We start from the raw sequence: 23,190 nt of genomic DNA on the forward strand, positions 1-23,190 counted from the left end.
GTAGAGATTCCTGAGCCCACCCTCTCCTCCCCGGGCGTCTCCCATTCAGAATGTATCATGTAGAGATTCCTGAGCCCTCCCTCTGCTCCTGGGCATCTCCCATTCAGAATGTATCATGTAGAGATTCCTGAGCCCACCCTCTCCTCTACGGGGGTCTCTCATTCAGAATGTATCATGTAGAGATTCCTGAGCCCACCCTCTCCTCCCCGGGCGTCTCCCATTCAGAATGTATCATGTAGAGATTCCTGAGCCCACCCTCTCCTCCCCGGGCGTCTCTCATTCAGAATGTATCATGTAGAGATTCCTGAGCCCACCCTCTCCTCCCCGGGCGTCTCTCATTCAGAATGTATCATGTAGAGATTCCTGAGCCCTCCCTCTGCTCCTGGGCATCTCCCATTCAGAATGTATCATGTAGAGATTCCTGAGCCCACCCTCTCCTCCCCGGGCGTCTCTCATTCAGAATGTATCATGTAGAGATTCCTGAGCCCTCCCTCTGCTCCTGGGCATCTCCCATTCAGAATGTATCATGTAGAGATTCCTGAGCCCACCCTCTCCTCCCCGGGCGTCTCTCATTCAGAATGTATCATGTAGAGATTCCTGAGCCTGCCCTCTCCTCCCCGGGCGTCTCCCATTCAGAATGTATCATGTAGAGATTCCTGAGCCCACCCTCTCCTCCCCGGGCGTCTCCCATTCAGAATGTATCATGTAGAGATTCCTGAGCCCACCCTCTCCTCTGCGGGGGTTTCTCATTCAGAATGTATCATGTAGAGATTCCTGAGCCCACCCTCTCCTCTGCGCGGGTCTCTCATTCAGAATGTATCAGAATGTAGAGATTCCCGAGCCCATCCTCTCCTCCCAGGTGGTCTCTCATTCAGAATGTATCAGAATGTAGAGATCCCTGTACCCACTGTAAGAAAGGCATGGTATCAAAGCAAGAAAGACACAAGTGATCACAGTTCAAGTGTGTTTATTAAACTGTACAATGGGTGAGATAAATGCCTTATCTAAACATAAATCTAAAATGGGAGCAAGCTATGACCATCAAATGATAATAATACTGTCCAAGTGGAGTCTAATCAAATAAAAAAGGCCTATACCAAGAAACCTATTGCCAATCCTTACTGCTATGTTAGAAAATATGTGTGGGATAATGTTCACAAGAAAGAAAGAAGTGTTCACAAAATGAAAAGTCAGGATGTTATTGCCGGGGTCTCTCTTCCCACGTTTTCTAGCACGGGGCAAGACGGGACTCGTGAGCACAGCACACTCCTGCGCTTCTCCAGCACAAGGTTACAGTTTCTTTTATTTTTATATCAGGACCGTCGGTGTCCGAGAATCTTTCATGCAAAGTCTCTGGCTTCATTGGGCCTGATGTATCACAAAATGACAAAATAAAAGTTCCTTCTATTTCTCTTTACGTCGGGCAATTACTCTTCACCCGTGGATCCCCCTCAGCCGGGCTCCGATCCTTCTCACAATGTTAGCCTCCCTCAGTCGGGCTCAGACCAACCACTCACTGTGGACATCCCTCAGTCGGGTTCACGTTTGTCATGACAATCTGCTGCATTTTCAATCAAAATCTCTTTACCTGTAATATCAGAGAGTCTCAATGTCTTTTTAAACATCCAGCTAGTTTAGGTCCCCCTCATCCGGGCTCAGACCTTCCAAAGCACTTGCCAACTTCACTCACAGAGACTTCCGAAGGGCAATCATGTCTCGCTGGGTCGCTCTTAGTGTCTGACAAGTGCGGGTTTCACACACCCACGGGTTTGCTACAGCGTTTTCCTCAGTCGGGCGCAAACGCCTGTTTCACAATTCCCTCGGATACTTAAACATTTATCAAATTGTCAAGGACTTTTTTCGATTGTACAAGGGATTTGGCTGGACACTTGTATGACCACCATGACACCTTACGTCGGCCTTCCCTATGGCATCTTGGTACTTGTTGTTTCTATACCTTTTCCGTTCAACACAGTCTCTTTGTTCAGGACAGGTGGTAACAGCCAGAGGCCTCCGAACGAGTGCCCACGTGACGCCAGACCATTCTATCTCTGGTACCAAGTTCGATCACAAAAGAACTTTGTAGCTTTAATCTTCTTAATGTTGCCACTGCAACCTTGAGCCTAACACAGTCCGGCCCCCTATCCGGTTCTACCGAATCACCGACTGTGCTGAACTCGTTGGTGTTTCTTTTGCCGCTGGAGTCAAGGACGGTACCACAATGGCAACCTCGTCTCCCCGCCTTTGCAATCAGTGCGGGAGGGTTCCATGTACCGCTGACATCCGTCACACCATTCTCCAGCTGCAATTCCAGTCTTATATTTCTTTTGTCAGAGGCTTTGCTGGTCTGGGTTGAAAAGGGCAAAGGCAACTCCCTCCTTGACGTCCTTTCAAGTCTCGCCGCCTTTCTCCTTCTTTTGAACTGCCGTCCTGGAATCGCTGCTTCCTCATGCTTTTGGCCTTGCCTAGAGTGTGTTCTCGTGCTCTGCCTTTTATCCCTATGGGGAAGGGAAAAGGCAGTCAGGTGTGTGTGTAATTAGCAGCAATTGCCTGACTCTGCCCGACTCTTGTGTTGGGACATGTCAGGTATACGGCTGTTAGTCCCTTGTCTTTGATGGTAATCGGTCTGTGAGAAAGTGTGTGTCAAAAAGGGGGTGGGGGGTTGAGTTTCTAGATATCCTACAGAGTAGGATGGGGAAAAGGTGTTATGAGGAAGGGGATACCGCATCTCACCCTTCAGTGTCCCACTTCCACTCCCCGAAGACCCCTCACCCAGGTGATCCTCCTGCACTGGTCCACCCCCAGGAACTGGATCCCATAGCGATGGCCACGTTCTGGCCACCTGGATGACAGATCCCCGGGGACTAATAAGTGAGACACCTTCAGGTTTCTCACACCACCCTCTCCTCCCCGGGGGACTCTCATCAAAATGTATCCGAATGTAGATATTCCCGAGCCCACTCTCTCCTTCCCGGGGGTCTCTCATTCAAAATGTATCAGAATGTAGAGATTCCCAACCCCACTCTCTCCTTCCCGGGGGTCTCTCATTCAGAGTGTAGACATTCTCGAGTCCACCCTCTAATCCGCAAGGGTCTCTCATTCAAAATGCATAAGAATGTAGATATACCTGGGGGTCTCTCATTCAAAATGTATCAGACTGTAGCGATTCCCAGGCCCACACTCTCCTCCCTGGGGTGTCTCTCATTCAGAATGTATCAGAATGTAGAGATTTGCGAGCACACCCTGTCCTCCCTGGGGGTCTCTCATTCAAAATGCATCAGAATGTAGATATCCCTGAGTCCACCCTCTGCTCCCCGGCAGTCTCTCACACAGAATCTATCATCTAAAGGTAGAGATTCCTGACCCACCCTCTGGTGAGAGAGTGTTGCACCTCTATGCGCGAGGCGGAGGGACTAGAGACCAGAGCCGGTGTGGTGGGGCCAGGCGTTGCACCACCAGAGGAAGAAGGAACTGCTAAGCCATGGGACACTGCGAGAATGCCAGAAGCCGGTGAGGAGCTCCTGTGCGTTCACAGAAGGTGAAAAGCAGTATTCTGCTTACCGGAGCTGAGAGAACAGCAGGCGTGCCGAGTGGCAGCCGAGAAAGACCCTCTGAACCAAGGAAAGCAGACCGTGAGATTGAGACTGCAGCGATTCCTTCACCGGCCGCCCGTGAAAGACAAAACCAACGCCTACAGAGACCAGTGAGTCCTCTTGAGAGCAATGGGGACACCAGGGCGTGTCGGCGAGAGCGCCAAAAGCTAACAATTGAATGTTCAATACCTGAGAGAAAGCAGAGAGATGGTCATGTTGAGGAAAGGGCATTTAAATCGAAAATAAACCCCTTTCTAACGTGCAAATATACACAGTGTAATATGAAAACAGCAGAACGAAGATAATATATCAAGAAGATACATTATCCAATATCATATGCAAGCAGCTTTTGGAACAGAAGGATGACCCGATGAAGTAGAAGTCCTGGCAGGAGAGTACACCAGGCAATCTCAAGTGTATGAAGTAGAAGTCCTGGCAGGAGAGTACACCAGGCAATCTCAAGTGTATGAAGTAGAAGTCCTGGCCGGAGAGTACACCAGGCAAACTTAAGTGTTTAAAGCAGATGTCCTGGCAGGTGAGTATACCAGGCAAACTGTAGTGTGTAAAACATGTTTGGTATGCAAGCATTGTACTTGGCCAAAAGAGGCCTAAAGAACTGTTCTGAAACAAGCCAACATTGTGAAGTCAAATAGGTACAGTGTGCATGTTTTGCCCTGGGCCAATAAAAGGCCCAAAGAATTGTTCTGGAGAGAAAAGTACAATTGTGAAGTCAAACAGTTATTTTGCAAATGTTGTGCTTGGCCAAAAGAGGCCCAAAGAACTGTTTTTGAAAGAAACCAAGATTTTGAAACCAATCTGTTTTTGTGCAAGTGTTATACGTGGCCAAGAGCGGCCCAAAGAAGAGTTGTGTGTGAAACACACTCAAGGAGTAAAGAAGAATACAGGGGAAGGGAATAACTGTCACGCCTTCTCTCGCACACCCTCTTCCTACTCCCTCCGCACGCCCGGTCTCTGCCATGAGACACCATCAGGGGATTCCGTGTGTGCACTCTGGCAGTCGGAAACTGCATCATCTTACCCGCCATACCAGGACACTGTTTGGACCAGGGGTTTACCGGCCATCCCAGCGCTGGAAATTGCAATGGAGACTCCCACTGGCAGCCCGTAACAATCCGCATCGTTTTAGACGATCCTCGCGTCCCGTGAGAGGGCCAACACGGTCACGCATCACATGAGGTGGCTAGCGAGGAATCACGTGGCGACAACGCTCCGCATCACGTGACACGCTTGACACGCATCACGTGATATTCTCTCAAGGGTTCAAAAGCGGCCGGGAACACGGAAGCGTTGCTTCACAGCTGAAAACTTACAGTACTGTACGGCTCTTGTTTTTGAACCTGACTTCTATGAATTTTGCACGACCTCGGAATTTGTCTACTGGATTGCTCTTGTCTAAACCCTTGGCATTTGTGAACTTTGGCTTGAACACTGTTACGACCTCGGATTTGTTTACCGGATTGATTAGTCTACATCCCTGGTACCTTTGAACCTTGGCTTGCATTTTCCTACGACCTCGGACTTGAAATTTGGACTGCCTCAAAGATCTTCCTTGTGTTTTGGTACTTTGGTCCCCGGCCCCTGCAAGGCGTTCGCCTGGATGCATAACCTGGATTTGCCTCTAACCTTGGTGTGCGCCCATCCACAGAATCTCGCATCCCAAGCCCAACCCTCTGCTATTGGAAGTCCAAGCCCCGTCCAGGGCCCCACTATCCATCGGGGTAACACTTCTTAGACTCTAGGTAAGCGGTGCTCCTTTTTCCTAGTTGGGTCCTCACTGTTGTAAACGCACATTGTTTTGATAATCACTCATTGCCTTGCAGCGCTCCAGGGGTCCTTCTGGCTGTTCCCGGTTCCAGACCTGACGGCTCACAACAAACAACCTGTGGCCTCAAAGATTGCACAGACACTGATTATCTTGTTGTCTGTGTGGTACTTGGGGACAGAGGCATTACTAATCTACACGACCATCAAGATCAAGTCCATAACAATAACCCTCTGGAGTCAAGAACTGCATCCTTGAAGGAACTTAAGTCCTCCTACTTTATGAACACTTTTTCAAATCACTTAAGGTTAAAGACAATTCCCTTTTTCACCTTAGAGTTTAGTTTTAGTGTGAGGGTCAGAATAGAGATTTGGACACTGAACAGTTCTGTTTTGACATCCTGACACAGACAGATCCTTAGTTTTGGTTTTAGGTCGGGAAATTCCTCTTATTGCAGGGTCTGAGAGGCCTTTTCCCAACCCTTTTATTTTCAATAAAGGTCTAAAACCCAAAACATGGCTGACTTATGTCTAACTCTCATTCCTGATTCCTCACATATGGTGTAAGGAATGGGATTGGGCTCAGTTGACACAAACTGGTGATCCAACCTGAATAATAAAGAATATCACTTGACCTCTAGTCCACTGATAAAGAGGCCCGGAATTATTAACATCACCCTTTCCACCAGTAGGACATTTACTTACGAGACCAACCCATTCCACTCTAAAGGGGCAAGACAACTAGATCATAGTCAACTAAGCGACCATGACCCGCATAACCACTTAGGCTACCGGATAGGGGTCACTTCCGCTTACTGACCTCACAGGCCATTCCCCCCCATAAGGAAGACCATGGAGGGGAACGTTTACCATCTATTTTGTCCCCAGGAATATCTGGTGCAGGGAAGAGAGAAAGCAATAACCTCTGTGGATTTACAGATACGTTTCCCTACCAACTGTGCCATCTATGTTATATCTCGTAGGGAAAGAGAGATGAAAATACTACCCCTTCTCTCCTGTGGAGAAGAGCTGAAATTTGTTTTCTTAAATTTCTCTTCAACTCCGATTTAAGATCAGCAGGGGGAAATAGTGTGGAACCTAGTATATGAAATCTTATGAGAACAGCCCATCGGGGAGACAAATAGAGAAACCAAGGGAGAACACTGTGGGAGCTCATCTAGGAAGAGCGAAACCTCAGAAAATGTTCTTTATCACTTGGAAGGGGAGGTCGAAAGTGAGCAGATCAAAGGTGAGTCAGTGTGGGAGAATACCGGACTTTCCGACACAGTATATCTGTGAAAGATTTCTCTCCTCTGGAAAATGAAAACCTGGTAAATCTAGAGCATAGAGTCTCAAAGTCCTTAGACAAATGTAATAATAACCTTATAAAATCTGGGGGCCAGAAGAGAACAACATTGTACTTTGAGGAGACTAGGAACATGAGTCACTGGTAACGGTAATTCAACCTCCCCTCCAATCTACTGAAAGCTTAGATGGAGCCTCTACTAGGGGCAAGAACAACTCTCCCATTACTGCATCTTCTCCGACAACTTCTTATCCCTTAAAGGCAAAACACGATAGGATCTCCAAAACCCCAGACATATCGCTTTCTCCCCAGAACGGGCATCCCGATACCTTCGGGGAAGAAGGTGAACAAATGCCACAACCCAAGAGAGGTATTTTATCAGAGCCATCAGTCCTCACTGACAAACGGAAAGCCCTCCGCCTACTTTTGGGAATAAGTGAACAGAGGCCATATCTGATCCTCGGTTCCTAGTAGAGCAGGAGGGGGAAAAAATACCACCTGGCTAGTCTCTCATTTCCTTGAGTGAACCAGAACCCTCATGGCAGGAATGTGGATTCCCTCCAGGATACTGCCTTTCAGAACAGGGAGAGCAAGAACCATTCACCCCAAGGACACTCCTCTATAAATTACAGGGATTAGAGACACCTGGATCGGCCAAGGACTCGAGAACATCTATCGCCGGGGCAACCCTTTCCTAGTAGATCCTACTGAGGATCTGATAATACCATCCCCAACTCCACACCGTATATATTATTCCTGTGGAGAATACAGGCACTCCGTAAGACATTGTCCCCCGAAAATGTACTTGTACCATCACCACTAACCTCAGACAAAAGCAGTTAGGCTATTGGGCTAACTTATATTCAGGTCTGTTATGCCCAGATCGAGGAACTTAAGAATCCCAGGAAGAATGGCAGGAAGGGAAAGAGAAACACAAAGAAGGGAGCCACCATTTCGCTCTATACCAGGGAGAACACCATATATAGAGTCCACGCCATTCTTAATAAAAAGGAAGATTTGGGCCCAACTCTACAGTGGAAATAAGGGATGTACCGTAAGATTCCCAGGGAGTGGAAGAAGTTAGGAAAAGATGAGGTTGATTGTGTCCATGGCCATATTGAAAATCGCCTATTGACACAAATCCAAGTCACACTCTTGGGAAGAGAACTATATCTGATAGTGGCGATACTTTCCAACTTACCAGCCCAAATAGTTATAGGGAGCAGTGTGCCTCAGTTCGACCCATGGATCTCGCAGGTGGCCCAAATAGGGATCAGGTTAAGAACTCCTAAGGGAAACACTGGTGTGTTCCAGAGGGACAACCCAGACTGTAGGGGAAGGGTATGTGATTATTCCGGTGGAGTCATCACTGATCTCCCGGCGGTAACCTCCTCTCATGTGGCAAGGGGACTGCAGCCGCTATCTGATCCTGACCCTGGGGGCAGCAATATGAGGGAGGATCACATGGGAGGAGACAGCCTTTCGTGAGCTGTCATGGCTCCATCTGGTGAGACATGGTATTCCCCATGTTCCCTTAAGAATAACCTCCCCATGTCTGAAACCCTCATGGCTTATTGCCATGTTTCCACTCCCTTTCCCATGAAGAGCAGGGAAACCCCTTTGATTAGATATGTGAACCAACCTTGTCAATCTGATGGAATTACTTTTTTCATTTCCACTTATCAGTCCATCAGTAGTGACTTACCATCAAAACCTTTTAATGCTCATCCAAAATCCATAAGTCAATCATTGGACTTCTATTCCCACAGTTCACGAAGTACTGGGACGAAGAAGAGGAGAGATTGAGCAATGTGTAATAGGAAAGACTGCGAACATAGTGAGCGCTCAAGTGTTTCCGCACACACACCTGTGCCCGGGAAATTCAAGCAGCCCAAACTGAGAATGGAAGGCAGCTGCTGTGGCGACTGGCGAGAGAGCGTTGCACCTCTCTGCACGATGCGGCATGTCGAGAAGCCAGAACCGGTATGGTGGGGCCAGGCTGTGCACCACCAGGGGAAGAAGGAACTGCTAAGCCGTGGGATGCTGTGAGAATGCTTGGAGCCGGTGAAGAATTCCTGGGCGTTCTCAGAAGGTGAACAGCAGTATTCTGCTTACCAGAGCCGAGAAAACAGCAGGTGTGTCGAGTGGAAGCCACGGAGGACCGCCGAGTGAAGGAAAGCAGAACATGAGAGGGGATCTGCAGGGATTCCTTTACCTGCTGCCCACAAGAGAAGAAACCAACGCCTACAGAGACCGGTGAGTCCTCCTGAGAGCAACAGGGACACTGAGGCGTGTCAGCGAGAGCGCCGAAAGCGAACAATTGAAGGTTCAATACCTGAGAGAAAGCAAAGAGATGACATGTTGAGGAAAGGGCATTTAAATCGAAAATAAACCCCTTTCTAACGTTTAAATGCACACAGTGTCAATATGAAAAGAGCAGAACAAAGATGATATATCAAGAAGATACATTATCCAATATCATATACAAGCAGCTTTTGGAACGGGCAGAAGACCCGATTAAGTAGAAGTCCTGGCAGGAGAGTACACCAGGCAATCTCAAGTGTATAAAGCAGAGGTCCTGGCAGGGGAGTATGCCAGGCAAATTGAAGTGTGTAAATCAAAATTGGTGTGCAAGCATTGTACTTGGCCAAAAGAAGCCCAAAGAACTGTTGTTAAGTAAAACAAGTACAGTGTGCAAGTGCTGCCCTGGACCAAAAAAAGGCCCAAACAGTTGGTCTGGAGAGAAAGTACAATTGTGAAGTCCAACAGTTATTGTGCAAATGTTGTGCTTGGCCAGAAGAGGCCCAAAGAACTGTTTTTGAAAGAAACCAAGATTTTGAAACCAATCTGTTTTTGTGCAAGTGTTATACGTGGCAATGAGAGACCCAAAGAACAGTTGTGTGTGAAACACCCTCAAGGAGTAAAGAAGAATCCAGGGAAAGGGAATTACCCTCTGGAGTCAAGAACGTCATCCTTGAAGGAACTTTTTATTTAAGTCCTCTTACTTTATTAACACTTTTTCAAATCACTTAAGGTTAAAGACAAATCACTTTTTCACCTTAGAGTTTAGTTTTAGTGTGAGGGTCAGAATAGAGATTTGGACACTGGGCAGTTTTGTTTTGACATCCTGACAGACAGATCCTTAGTTTTGGTTTTGAGTAGGTAAATTCCTCTTAGTGCTGGGTCACAGGAGCCTTTTCCCAACCCTCTTATTTTCAATAAAAGTCTTTAACCCAAAACATGGCTGACTTGTATGCGACTCTCATTCCTGACTCCTCACACCACCCTCTCCTCCCCTGGGGTCTCGCATTCAGAATGTATCCAAATGTAGAGATTCCCCAGCCCACCCTCTCCTCCCCCAGGGTCTCACATTCAAATTGTAGTGATCCCCCAGCCCACCCTCTCCTCCCCAGGAGGCTCTCATTCAAAATGTATTCGAATGTAAAGATTCCCGAGCCCACCCTCTACTCCCCCGGGGTCTCTCATTCAGAATGTAGAGATTCCCCAGCCCACCCTCTCCTCCCCGGGAGGCTCTCATTCAAAATGTATTTGAATGTAAAGATTCCCGAGCCCACCCTCTACTCCCCCGGGGTCTCTCATTCAGAATGTATCCAAATGTAGAGATTCCCTAGCCCACCGTCTCCTCCCCGGGAGGCTCTCATTCAGAATGTATCCCAATGTAGAGATTCCCGAGCCCACCGTCTCCTCCTGGGTGGCTCTCATTCAAAATGTATCCAAATGTAGAGATTCCCTAGCCCACCCTCTCCTCCCCGGGAGGCTCTCCTTCAAAATGTATCCAAATGTAGAGATTCCCGAGCCCACCCACTCCTCCCCAGGGGTCTCTCATTCAAAATGTATAAGAAAGTAGAGATTCCTGAGCCCCCCCCCCTCTCCTGCCTGGGGGTCTCATGCAGAATGTATCAGAATGTAGAGGTTCCTGAGCCCACTCTCTCCTCCACGTGGGTCTCTCATTCAAAATATATCAGAATGCAGAGATTCCCAAGCCCACCCTCTCCTCGCCGGGGGTCTGTCATTCAAAATGTATCAGAAGGTAGGGATTCCTGAGCCCAGCCTCTCTTCCCTGGGGGTCTCCCATTCAGAAATGTTCAGAAAGTAGATATTCCTGAGCCCCCCTCTCCTCTCTGGGGTCTCTCATTCAAAAAGTATCAGATAGTAGAGATTCCTGAACTCCCTCCTGAGGGTCTCTAATTCAAAAGGTATCAGAATGTAGAGGTCCCCAGCCCACCCTCTCCTCTCTGGGGGTCTCTCATTCAGAATGTTGAGATTCCCCAGCCCACCCTCTCCTCCCCGCGGGTCTCTCATTCAAAATGTATCAGAATGTAGAGAGTCCGAGCCTCCCCTGTCCTCCCTGCAGGTCTCTCATTCAAAATGTATCTTTATTCTATTAATTTAATGTGTTATAGTTTTAATTTAAAACTTTACACATGTTAATGTTAATGTTAAAGGACAATTGTACCGCGCACTATCACCACCGGAGTGGTCCCCTGGCGCTCTAGCGGATATGAAAAGGAAAGGGGGTGGGGTGAGTTAGTAGGACCGAGCGGGAAAAGTGCAAGAGAGCAGTGATGTGCTGTTGGCAGCTTCAGTTCGGTTAACACCGTTCGGTGAGCTCAGGTGTGGTTTTTGGTTGGTAGCCGTCGTGTTCTGTTGTGCAAGGCTATGTGTGATTTGATTATTTAAGGGACTTAGGTTTAGTCACCCTAAGTTTCCTAGGGTCATCCAGACGTGGACCCCTTGCTCACTGTGCTCAGAGAGGCACAGCTCCACCTCACTGATGAGGCCCAACAAGGCTGAAACACGTGTATGGGGTTGCTGTTGGTACTCTTGTTCAGAAAGGAATTGCCATAGCATTTTGATGCTGGACTCCCCATGTGGGCGGAACAAAGACTGATATGCAAAGGCATATTTCCCATCTGTGAAAGGTACAGTGAGCTAAAGTGTGGCTGCGGACTCTCGAGTGGGCACCTTCCCAAAGAACAGGTCAATGGGCCGTGTTTGTTCTCGCAGAGGGGCGCCTATGGACTATTTTTTGATTATTTAAGGGACTTAGGTTTAATCACCCTAAGTTTCCTAGGGTCATCCAGACGTGGACCCCTTGCTCACTGTGCTCAGAGAGGCACAACTCCACCTCACTGATGAGGCCCAACAAGGCTGAAACACGTGTATGGGGTTGCTGTGGGTACTCTTGTTCAGAAAGGAATTGCCATAGCATTTCGGTGCTGGACTGCCCATGTGGGCGGGACAAAGGCTGATATGCAAATGGATATTTCCCATCTGTGAAAGGTACAGTGAGCTAAAGTGTGGCTGCGGACTCTCGGGTGGGCACCTTCCCAAAGAACAGGTCAATGGGCCGTGTTCATTCTCGCAGAGGGGCACCTATGGACTATTTTTTTATTTGTTTTGTTGTTGCGGTGTAGTGACATTTATACGGTTTGGTGTGCCTTAGAGGTGTGGTTGTGTTTGGTTAGAGTTTGAGAGGTGTACGCCGAAGGGTGAGATTTTTAGTGGGTTGGTTAGTGGCATCGCTACCTAGATGTGATGCATGCTAATTTCCAAATTCTTTCTAGATGTGGCGCATGAATATCTCCACATTTCTATCTAAATGTGGCACAGGCTAATATTCACAAATCCTGTCTAGATGTTACGCAAGCTAATATTCACAGTTGTATCTTAAAAGTGGTACAGGCTAATATTCACAATCCTGTCTAGATGTGACGCAGGCTAATATTCACAATTCTATCTAAATGTGTCGCAAGCTAATATTCACAATTCCATCTAAATATGGCACTGGCTAATATTCACAATCCTGTCTAGACTTGACACAATATTCACAATTCTATCTAAATGTGACGCAAGATAATATTCACAATTCTATCTAAATGTGACGCAAGCTAGTATTCACAATTCTATCTAAGTGTAATGCAAGCTAATGCTCACAGTTCTTTCAGGAGTGGCTAGCACAGTCAGGGTACAGTTCATCTAGATGTGAGAGATGGCTAGGCAATACAGTTTACAGCTTAGTGGATATATATGGGGTTAACAGTTGCTAAAAAGAGAGTGGTACATCATGAAGGCTTCAAGTTAATGGGTGGTGGGGAAGATAAGGTAGGAGAGAGGTGGGACAGTTTAGAGGGGCGCAGTGATTGCTGTGCCCCTGTCTCCACACCTACTTTGTCTGTCGCTGCTGGTTGACGGCTGCCTGCTTCCTGCTTCCCCTGCTGACACCGGCTGACAGCATCTGGAGCTGCTTCTGTAGGAGCTGCCCTTTGCCTTGGGGCCCTTAGCCGAGGGCTGCCTGGGCAAGGCTGCCCTGAGTGGAGGTCAGAAATGGCTTTCCCTGGCCAATCGAGAGAGCAGTGGCAGGGGAAGGGAGGCCGGAGAAAGGAAGAACCAGCAAGCTGGCTGCTTTGCAAGCGAGGGAGGGCAGAGTTACAATTCAACCAATGCGAATGGTGGGGGTCGCACTATGTGTCGCTGCCTTCATAAGGGCAGAAGGCAGTTAAAACTGGCCTATCAGGGAGGACAGAGGAGCGCGAGGCGAGTAGAAGAAGAAGCAGAGTGAGAAAACAGGGGGAAATGGTGTAAAGAGCAAAAAGAGAGGTATTAAAGACAGAGATGGAGACAAGATGGAGGAGGGGGGTCGCCGAGGATCGTAGTGAGAAAACAGGGGAAAAAGTGAGAAATGGAGGAAAGGCAGAAGAAGGATGCAAACAGCAGAAAAAAAGGGGAAGCAGGGAGTACACAGTGCGGGAAGAGGGACACTCACCTCGCAGGGGCCAGGACGCAAGATGGAGTGGAGCAGTCCTGGACCCAGAAGGTGGTTTTGCCTTCCTCTGAAGGAAAGGCCAATCAGCTGTAGGTTATCCGGGTCGGGGCGGGAAAGAGAGCAAGGGAGAGGTTGCATATGAGAGCCAGATACGGCAGAGGCCGTAGTAAAAGGAAAGGCAAACGAAGGATGCAAACAGCAGAAAAGAACAGAAAGAAGAGGGAAAAGGGCAGAGGAGAGGTTGTATATGAAGCCAAGCACGGCAGAGGCTGTAAAAAACGGTAAGGCAGACAAAGGATGCAAACAGCAGAAAATAACAGAAAAAGAGGGAAACAGGGCAAGGGAGAGGTCGCATATGAGAGCCAGGTACAGCAGACACCATAGAAAAAAGGAAAGGCAGACGAAGGTTGCAGACAGCAGAAAATAACAGAAAAAGAGGGGGAAAAGGGCAGGGCAGAGGTTGCATATGGAGCCAGGTACGGCAGAGGCCGTAGAAAAAGGAAAGGCAGACGACGGATGCAAACAGCAGAAAATAACAGAAAAAGAGGGGAAAAGGGCAGGGCAGAGGTCGCATATGAGGGCCAGGTACGGCAGAGGCCGTAGAAAAAGGAAAGGCAGAAGGAGGATGCAAACAGCAGAAATAAAAAGGTGAAGCAGGGAGGGCACAGTGCGAGAAGGGGGTCACTCACCTCGCAGGGGCCAGGACGCAAGGTTAATGGTTCACCTCATAAATTAAGGATGGCTTTAATCTGCTGTCTTTGCATAGACACCTATTCTAATCTTCCACAACAAGATCTGTTAAGAGAAGAGTAAGCTCCACCAAGGCAAACCAAAACAAAGCATCTTGAATCCCTTTCACCCACTCCCAAACCCATGCCTTGTGTTTCGATTTCCGTTTCTTCTTGGATCTCCTCTTCCTTTTCGCACTCCTTCCGCCTTTTTCACTTCATTCTCCGGTGCGCTTTCTCCTCATCTGAATTACTTGGCTGCTTTTCACTCTTCTCTGATTCTTCAGAAGCCTCTTGGGCTGCCTCCTCGCCTCCGTCATCTTCAAGTTCACCCTCTTCCAGTTCCCCATCTTCCCTCAGGAGCAGAAGCCTCTTGGGCTGCCTCCTCACCTCCGTCATCTTCAAGTTCACCCTCTTCCAGTTCCCCATCTTCCCTCAGGAGCAGAAGCCTCTTGGGCTGCCTCCTCGCCTCCGTCATCTTCAAGTTCACCCTCTTCCAGTTCCCCATCTTCCCTCAGGAGCAGAAGCCTCTTGGGCTGCCTCCTCATCTCCGTCATCTCCAAGTTCACCCTCTTCCAGTTCCCCATCTTCCCTCAGGAGCAGAAGCCTCTTGGGCTGCCTCCTCGCCTCCGTCATCTTCAAGTTCACCCTCTTCCAGTTCCCCATCTTCCCTCAGGAGCAGAAGCCTCTTGGGCTGCCTCCTCGCCTCCGTCATCTTCAAGTTCACCCTCTTCCAGTTCCCCATCTTCCCTCAGGAGCAGAAGCCTCTTGGGCTGCCTCCTCACCTCCGTCATCTTCAAGTTCACCCTCTTCCAGTTCCCCATCTTCCCTCAGGAGCAGAAGCCTCTTGGGCTGCCTCCTCGCCTCCGTCATCTTCAAGTTCACCCTCTTCCAGTTCCCCATCTTCCCTCAGGAGCAGAAGCCTCTTGGGCTGCCTCCTCATCTCCGTCATCTCCAAGTTCACCCTCTTCCAGTTCCCCATCTTCCCTCAGGAGCAGAAGCCTCTTGGGCTGCCTCCTCGCCTCCGTCATCTTCAAGTTCACCCTCTTCCAGTTCCCCATCTTCCCTCAGGAGCAGAAGCCTCTTGGGCTGCCTCCTCGCCTCCGTCATCTTCAAGTTCACCCTCTTCCAGTTCCCCATCTTCCCTCAGGAGCAGAAGCCTCTTGGGCTGCCTCCTCGCCTCCGTCATCTTCAAGTTCACCCTCTTCCAGTTCCCCATCTTCCCTCAGGAGCAGAAGCCTCTTGGGCTGCCTCCTCACCTCCGTCATCTTCAAGTTCACCCTCTTCCAGTTCCCCATCTTCCCTCAGGAGCAGAAGCCTCTTGGGCTGCCTCCTCGCCTCCGTCATCTTCAAGTTCATCCTCTTCCAGTTCTCCATCTTCCCTCAGGAGCAATCAATATATATATACAATAAATAATACACAAAAAAGCAATACACAGAGTAAAACCAGAGATTACATGCACTTACACATATACTTATTGACATCTGTAGTTAAATAGTTAGAAAGCTGCTGTATCAGACGATCAACAATCAGCAATTAATCACAATCAGTGTCAAATTCATAGTTGCCACCATGCATATCTAATAAATAAGATGTATCAATAGTGTGTTAAAATACATAAAAGCAGGTTACCAAGTTTAAACAATTTAAACAGTACAACAATACTGTTGTATCATATCATACCATATCATATATATATATATATCATAATAAACGAAAAACTGATAAGGAACTCAGCAATTTAGCAGCATATATTGAGATATTGAAATATTGAAATAATCAGGGTCACCATATCCTCATCACCTTATGTGCCCCATTTACCTGGGGCGCAGATACGTTAAAGAGCATTTTCATTTCCTTCTTCATGTACCGTAATTAAATGTATTTCCACCACCTTCCATGTACTATACAAGGCAATATGCAAACCCCTAATATAGGTATTTAAGCATTTCTTCCAGAATGACAAATCCTTAATGGTGTAAAGTTGTTATACGAATTTACTCAAGTGTTACATGTATACTGGACCCAATTTTACACATTCTGTCAAAACATGTGTAGCTGACTCAGTGTGTGCCTTATCAAGGCACACACGACATAAACACTCATCTTCCGGCAGAGCAAGTGAAGGGCCCAAAACACTCTACACCGGAATCTTATTAATACGTAATAGAAGAACATATCAGGCACAAAGGTATAGCTTTTTAACAAGCTCAAATGTACAACATTTTCATTCCAGTCCCACAAGTGTAGGCGTCTTTCGAAGCAACGCCGGAGATTGAAATATTCTTCTCCCCATTTGGGGATCCAACCTATATCTTTAAATAAAGAGTTCATACTCGTTCTAAAGCTGGATTTCATTTTCAATTTCTGCTCTAAATTACCTAGACTTTGTAGGAGAGGATTAGATGGTCCATTCATAATTTTTATGTACATGATAGATCTCTTCTTCAGGACCAAAGATTTGAGTGAATCAATACCAGCTGGAGCCTCAGTATAGCCATGAGGACACACTTAGGCAAACTCAGTAATTTCCTCCAAAATCTACCCTCAATCAGCTGGAGCCACTTTAAATCAATATCTACCAGACTCTCCAGGCCGTAAATGACAGCCGGAACAAGACACTGTAGATACAGTTGTCTTATTCCAGCCAGCGAATATCCAGGACTGTACAATGCGTGTCATCTATTTTAGGGGGACAGCATCTTGTCTGGGACAAAAACAGGGGAAGGCCTGAGACATAGAGATTATAGAATAGAGGAGCCGTGACACAACACCGGGCTTAACCACGCAGATTTGAATAACGGGCCTGGTCATAGCACCACCACTATGCAGTCTCAGACACACTGTGTTGTTACTATGTAGTAACTAGATAATAGAGTATCCCCGATGGGCAGCCTAATAAATCTAATTTGCGCCAGAGCAAATCCCTCCTGACTGTATCAAAAGCTGCTTTAAAGTCGATAAAAATAGCATATAAAGGGGGATTATTTGGGCCTTGTGCTTGCTTAATCAAGGAATCCACACTGGTATCTATCCAAAATACTACCATGTTCTACCCACTTTTGTAATTCCTTAAGACGGAATGAAGCAAAAAGCTTCCGAGTAGAGTACACCATAGACAGTAGTCGGTAGTTACCAGGGTCCAGGGGAGAGACTTTTTTTAGTATTGGAACAAGAATTGCAGTTTGCCATGAGATCGGAATTGTGCCTTCAGCTAGGACCTCATCAAATAATATTTCAAGTATGGTGCACCAAAAATGAGGATTATGCCGCAGGACCAGATTATCCAAGCCATTGGGTCCAGGAGCCCGAGAAGATTGTAAACTCATAATTTTCATATATATATGTCCTCCTCGGTAATCTTAAATACCAAACCAGACTGTTTAAACTCTATCTGAGAAGGCAATGGCCCCTGGGGGAAGGAATTACGCTGAGCCTGGAACGCCACCCACTCATGCTCATTAATGGGGTTAATCATAGATTGTTTAATGCATCCCTTTGCTTCACCTAAAATGGCCCAAATGCTACGCGCGTCACCATTGAAAATAGTCACAATTTGTTGCCAGGCCGGCAGAATGTAGAGAGTCCGAGCCCACCCTGTCCTCCCCAGGGTTTTCTCATTCAAAATATATCAGAATATAGAGATTCCCGAGCCCACCCTCTCCTCCCTTGGGGTCTCTCATTCAAAATGTATCAGAATGTGGATATCCCTGAGCCCACCCTCTCCTCCCCAGGGGTCTCTCATTCAGAGTGTAGAGATTCCCCAGCCCACCCTCTCCTCCCCGGGGGTCTCCCAGTCAGAATGTAGAGATTTCCAAACCCACCCTCTGCCCCCCAGGGGTCTCTCATTCAAAATGTATCAGAATGTCAAGATTCCTGAGCCCACCTTCTCCTCCCCAGGGGTCTCTCATTCAGAGTGTAGAGATTCCCCAGCCCACCCTCTCCTCCCCAGGGGTCTCCCAGTCAGAATGTAGAGATTCCCCAGCCCACACTCTGCTCTCCGGGGGTAGCTCATTCAGAATGTGCCTCCCAGTAGTGGCTCCTTTGCCCTTCCTCACTCCCCTGCCGGTCTCTTGTTTCTCATTTATCACACATGTGGTGCTGTCTACCCCTCTGTTTTATAGGGGATGTGCCTCCCCTCCCTTCCGCGCCTGTTGATTCAGAGCCTTCCTTTCCCATCTTTAGGGATGGGGCCTCTTTTTTCTCCCCCTTATCTCACCGTTTAGACCCCCTTACTCTCACTTGTCACTGGAGGCCGAGGGTTATATACAGCATCTTTCTATAATTCTCAGGTGCAGTGAAGTGAAGGCTCTGAAGCCCCAGGAAGATGCCCCTGGAATGGAGACAACGCTGCAGAGCACCACGCGACATGCCCACCTGCAGGAGAAGCTCACGGAATTAAAAGGTAGATATGAGTCCAGGCCCACCCAAGAGGTGATGCTGATCGGGAAGGCTTTCCAACCATCTCAACGCACTTATTTAATTGAAATACATGTAAATATGCACAGCTCAATGAAAAACCAATATGTCGGTATTCTTGTATATTGTATTGTATTGTTTTATTTGTTTTATTTGTATTGCGCAACAGACTCACAGGTAGCAGGGCGCAGAGCATAAGATAATTCAAAGCTTAGTTACACAGAAAACGTACAGAAATAACCAGTTAAACACAAAAGATGAATGTGGTACGCAAGTGAGAGTGACATAGGGAGATGCAATGTACGGAAAACATACAAATAAATCATAGTAGCCTTAGTAACATGAGGAGAAAAACTGTACAGTTTGAAGGCAGGTATTTACAAGTATTTACAGTCAGTATTGGCAGTCAAGGTGTAATACAGTGGCAAGTAGCAACTATAGGTCTGAGTCTTTAAGCCATTTAATAGTATTCTTGCGGAAATTGTGGAAGAACTGGTTGACTCTTAGTGTCGGTGGTAGTGAGTTCCACAATGTAGCTACAGCCCCCGATTCTAGATAACTTAAATCTAGGAACTGCCAGGTAGTTGGTATTGGATAGTCTAGTGGTCCTAGTTGAAGCCATCTTGTTGAATCTTTCCGACAGGTGCAGCATTATTTAAACATTTGTGGGTTAGGGTCGCAACTTTCAGCTTAATTTTGTCATGCGTGGAGAGCCAGTTATATGCTCTTCGGGTCGTGGAGATGTGTTCTCGCTTGGCAATACCTAATGCGGCTCTAAGAGCATTTTTTTGCAGGGTCTGGATTTTTTTAATGATTTGTTTATTAGCACCTATGAATAACGCATTGCAATAATCCAATTTTGATCAAATAAGAGCTCGGGCCAAGGTGATGCACCTGCTATTGGATAGAAAAGGTTTGCTGGCTCTAATCAATTTGCACGTGTAGGCTGTGGACGAGGCCACCGCGTTAACTTGCTTGTTGAGAGATAAGGTCGAGTCTAGGAAAAATCCTAAAGTCTTTACCTCCCTGGCCACAGAGATAATATTGATATGATATGATATGGTATTTGTAACGCGCCTATACACAAGTGTTTCAAGGCACGATGAGGCAGGGAGGGAGGGAAACAAGGGGAAGACAGACAAACAATCCTACTAGGCCAGGTGTCATTCAGATCGCGCAAGTGCAGAGGTAAGGGGAAAAGGAGAAAGTGCAGGGGGAGGAGGTGGGGGGGGAAAGTGCAGTACAAGGTAAGTAGCGTAAAAAAATAATAAATAATAAATAAAAAGGGCCAGCTGGTGGCAAGTGCGAGGTAAGTGCAGAGCAAGTGCTGGGAAGGGGGCTGTAGGGATACAGTGACAGTCCCACAGTGCAGGGGGAGCCAGGGAGGCAGTGCAAGTGGAGAGTGGCTGGGCCCTGGACCGAGGTCGCTGAGAGTGGCCCAGATGCAGGTTTAGTGCAGAATTCAGTGGGGAGTTAAGCAGGTTTAGCAGGGGAGAGGGAGAGAGAAGGCAGAAGCGAAGAGGAAGGTTTTGAGGTGCTTCCGGAACCGGAGATGGTTCTCCTCAAGTTTCAGGGAGGCAGGAAGGCTGTTCCAGAGGGAGGCCCCTGCTGCGGAGAGAGATCTACCCCCAGCTCGTTGCTTCGAGAAGCGGCTGACCATGAGGGAGTTGGAGACGGATGAGCGAAGGGCTCGTGAAGGAAGATATTTAGGAAGAGAGAGTTGAAGGTATTTAGGCCCCAGGCCCCAGAAGGCCTTGTGGACAATGCAGAGGGTTTTGAACTTAATCCTCGCAGCCACTGGGAGCCAGTGAAGAGATTTCAGTCCTGGAGAGATACGGTCCCTGGGCTTGAGGCCAAGGACAAGTCTCGCAGTTCTGTTCTGGATAAGTTGCAGAGGGCGGAGAGTGGAGGCAGGCAGATTCAAGGCTGTTACAGTAGTCCAGCCTTGAGAGAACCAGGGCTCGGGAGACAGTGAGCTTCTGGGGGAAGGAGAGGAAGGGAAGAATACCTGTGAGGAGGTGCAGCTGGTAGTGTGACTTCTTAGAGACGTCAGATATATGAGGAGAGAAGGAGAGTGTGGAGTCGAAGATGACCCCGAGGTTTTTAGCCTTGCAGGTAGGGGCAGGAAGGGGGCCAAGGGAGGCCGGCCAGAGAGCTGCAGGGAAGGAGGGAGTGGGTGTGCCGATGAGTAGAATCTCAGTCTTACTGGCGTTAAGGCAGAGGTCATTGGCGGCACACCATTCCTGGATAGCAGACAGACAGTCGGAGATGAGGGAAGGAGAGGAGGAGGCCGAGGGTAGCCTGAAAATGAGCTGGGTATCGTCCGCATAGCACTGGAAGTAGGGGCAGAGAGCGGCGATGCGGTGGGCAAGGAGTGCCAGATACTGGTTGAAAAGCCAGGGAGAGAGGTTGGATCCCTGGGGGACACCACAGGTGGAGAAAAAGATGTCAGAGAGGAAGGAGCCCATTTGGACCTGGGAGGGTCGACCGGAAAGGAAAGAGGTCAGCCATGCCAGAGCCTGACCAGTGATACCCAGGTTATCACAGAGACGGTTGAGCAGGATGGCATGGTTGACAGTGTCAAAGGCAGAGGAGAGATCGAGCAGAATGAGAACACAGGGAGTGTTGGAATCGAGGTTCAGGAGCAGGTCCTCACGGATGTTCAGGAGAGCAGTTTCCGTGCTTCTGGCCGCTCTGAAGCCGGATTGATGGTCATGAAGATTACCAACAGATTCAGCATGGAGGTTAAGCTGGGAGATGGCCAGTTTCTCCAGGAGCTTGCCCAGGAAGGGAGTAATGGAGATTGGGCGATAGTTGGCCGGGCAGGAGGGGTCGGAAGAGGGTTTCTTGAGGAGGGGGTGCACAAGGGAGTGCTTGAGGGGGGATGGGAAGACTCCAGAGGCGAATGAGTGGTTGCAAAAGTCAGCCAGGGCAGGAGCCAGGGAGTCGATGTGGTCCTTGATGGTTTTGGAGGAACAGGGGTGAACCTGTTTAGACAAGGCTTTCATAGATCGGACTTGTCTGGAAACCTCATCAGCAGAAAAAGGTGGAAAAGCAGAGAAGGAGGGCGGAGGGGCGGCTGCAAGAGAGCAAGAGGAAGAGCCGGGAAGAGAGGGAGGGAGGAGAGAGGAGGAGAGCGAGGACAGGATGTCCTGAGTTTTTGAGATGAAGTGCGAGGCCAGTGCAGTGCAGAGGGCCTGGGAGGGGACAGGAGAGGTAGAGACTGCAGCAGGGTTGGCCAGCTCCTTGCAGATTTTAAAGAGTTCAGCCGAGTTGTTAGATGCCTCAGAGATGCGGGCTTGGATAAGGGCTCTCTTCTTGGTGAGAACGGAGAGCCGGTATTGCCTTTGGAGCAGGCGGCAGGCCAGTTTGTCAGAGGATGAACATGAAGCACGCCATTTCCTCTCTGCCACCCTGCACTTGCGTTTTAGGGTGACGAGATCCGAGTCATACCAGGAGTTACATTTGGCTTTGGGCTTCAGGCGGATTCTCATGACGGGGGGAAGGATATCGAGAGTATCAGATATAGAGGAATAGAGCATGGAGAGGGCTGTGTCAGGGTGGGAGTCAGCCGAGGGGGGAGGAGGGGGCGAGAAGGTAGCAGCGAAAGCCTCAACTGACACGCGCTTCATGGGTCGGATGACCGAGAAGGTGGGTGGCAGTGAAGAGGGTGGCTTTGCCTGTGGGGTAGGGAGGGAGAGGTGGGAGGATAGGAGAAAGTGATCGCTCCAGGAGAGAGGAGTGGAGAGAGGGAGGGAGAGGGGAAGGTCAGAAGAGATCAGAGCATCAAGAGTGTGCCCTGCAGAGTGAGTAGGCCCAGACGGGAGAATAGAGAGTGAGAGAGAGTTGCAGAGTTCGCGAAAGAGACCAGTGGGGGGACAGGAGGCATCGAGGTGGATGTTGAAGTCACCGAGAAAGAGGAGTTGGGTGGTTGAGGACAGGAGTGAGGAGGAGAGGTCAGCCCACTCAGAGAGGAAGGAGGAAATTTGACCAGGTGGCCGATAGATAGTAGCCACGGTAAGGGAATGGCTAGGAGAGAGAGAGAGTCGGCAGACAAGACATTCAAAAGAGGAGTAGGTCTGCGTAGGAGTGACAGTGGCAGGAATCCACTCAGGGAAGATAAGGGCAACACCACCCCCTGAACGGTTGGGCCTGGGCACGGAGAGGATCTTGTAGCCGTCAGGTAGGAGTGTGTCGAAGCTGGTGGCAGAGCTGGCAGTGAACCATGTCTCAGTGAGACCGAGGACGTCGAGGTCCAGTTCCTCAAGAAGGCGACAGATATCAGAGGAGTGCTTGATGGCAGAGCGAGAATTTAGAGTGGCAATGTGGAGAAGGTTGCCACCCTTGAAAAACTTCCGGGGAGGGGTACAGATCAGAGGTACGCCCTGCGGAGGTGTTAGAGAAGGAGTTGAAGAGGGAGCAAGAGAAGGGGCAGGGAGGGAGGGGAGAGGCAAGGTAGCCGAGGACAGAGGAGGGGGGACAGCGGGAGCGGAGAGGAAGTTGATGAGGCGTGGGAAGCGTCTATCAAAGAGGTGAAGGTTGGCCTGAGGGCCTTGGACCAAGACGGTCCCGTT

The 23,190-nt window shown here is 48.7% G+C and overlaps 1 protein-coding gene across 3 annotated transcripts in view; it reads left to right on the forward strand.

Annotated features, from left to right (window-relative positions):
* Positions 1-23,190, forward strand: part of LOC138521884 (E3 ubiquitin-protein ligase TRIM39-like) — a 167,729-nt gene that overhangs the window by 75,272 nt on the left and 69,267 nt on the right. For all 3 annotated transcript variants that reach the window (XM_069635046.1, XM_069635048.1, XM_069635047.1), the window contains one exon: positions 18,490-18,602. In XM_069635046.1, coding sequence (XP_069491147.1) covers positions 18,490-18,602 — 113 coding nt within the window. The remainder of the gene's footprint in view (positions 1-18,489; positions 18,603-23,190) is intronic.

This window comes from Ambystoma mexicanum, chromosome 13 (genome assembly GCF_040938575.1).
Source record: "Ambystoma mexicanum isolate Mex_15411 chromosome 13, UKY_AmexF1_1, whole genome shotgun sequence".
Lineage (NCBI taxonomy): Eukaryota > Metazoa > Chordata > Amphibia > Caudata > Ambystomatidae > Ambystoma > Ambystoma mexicanum.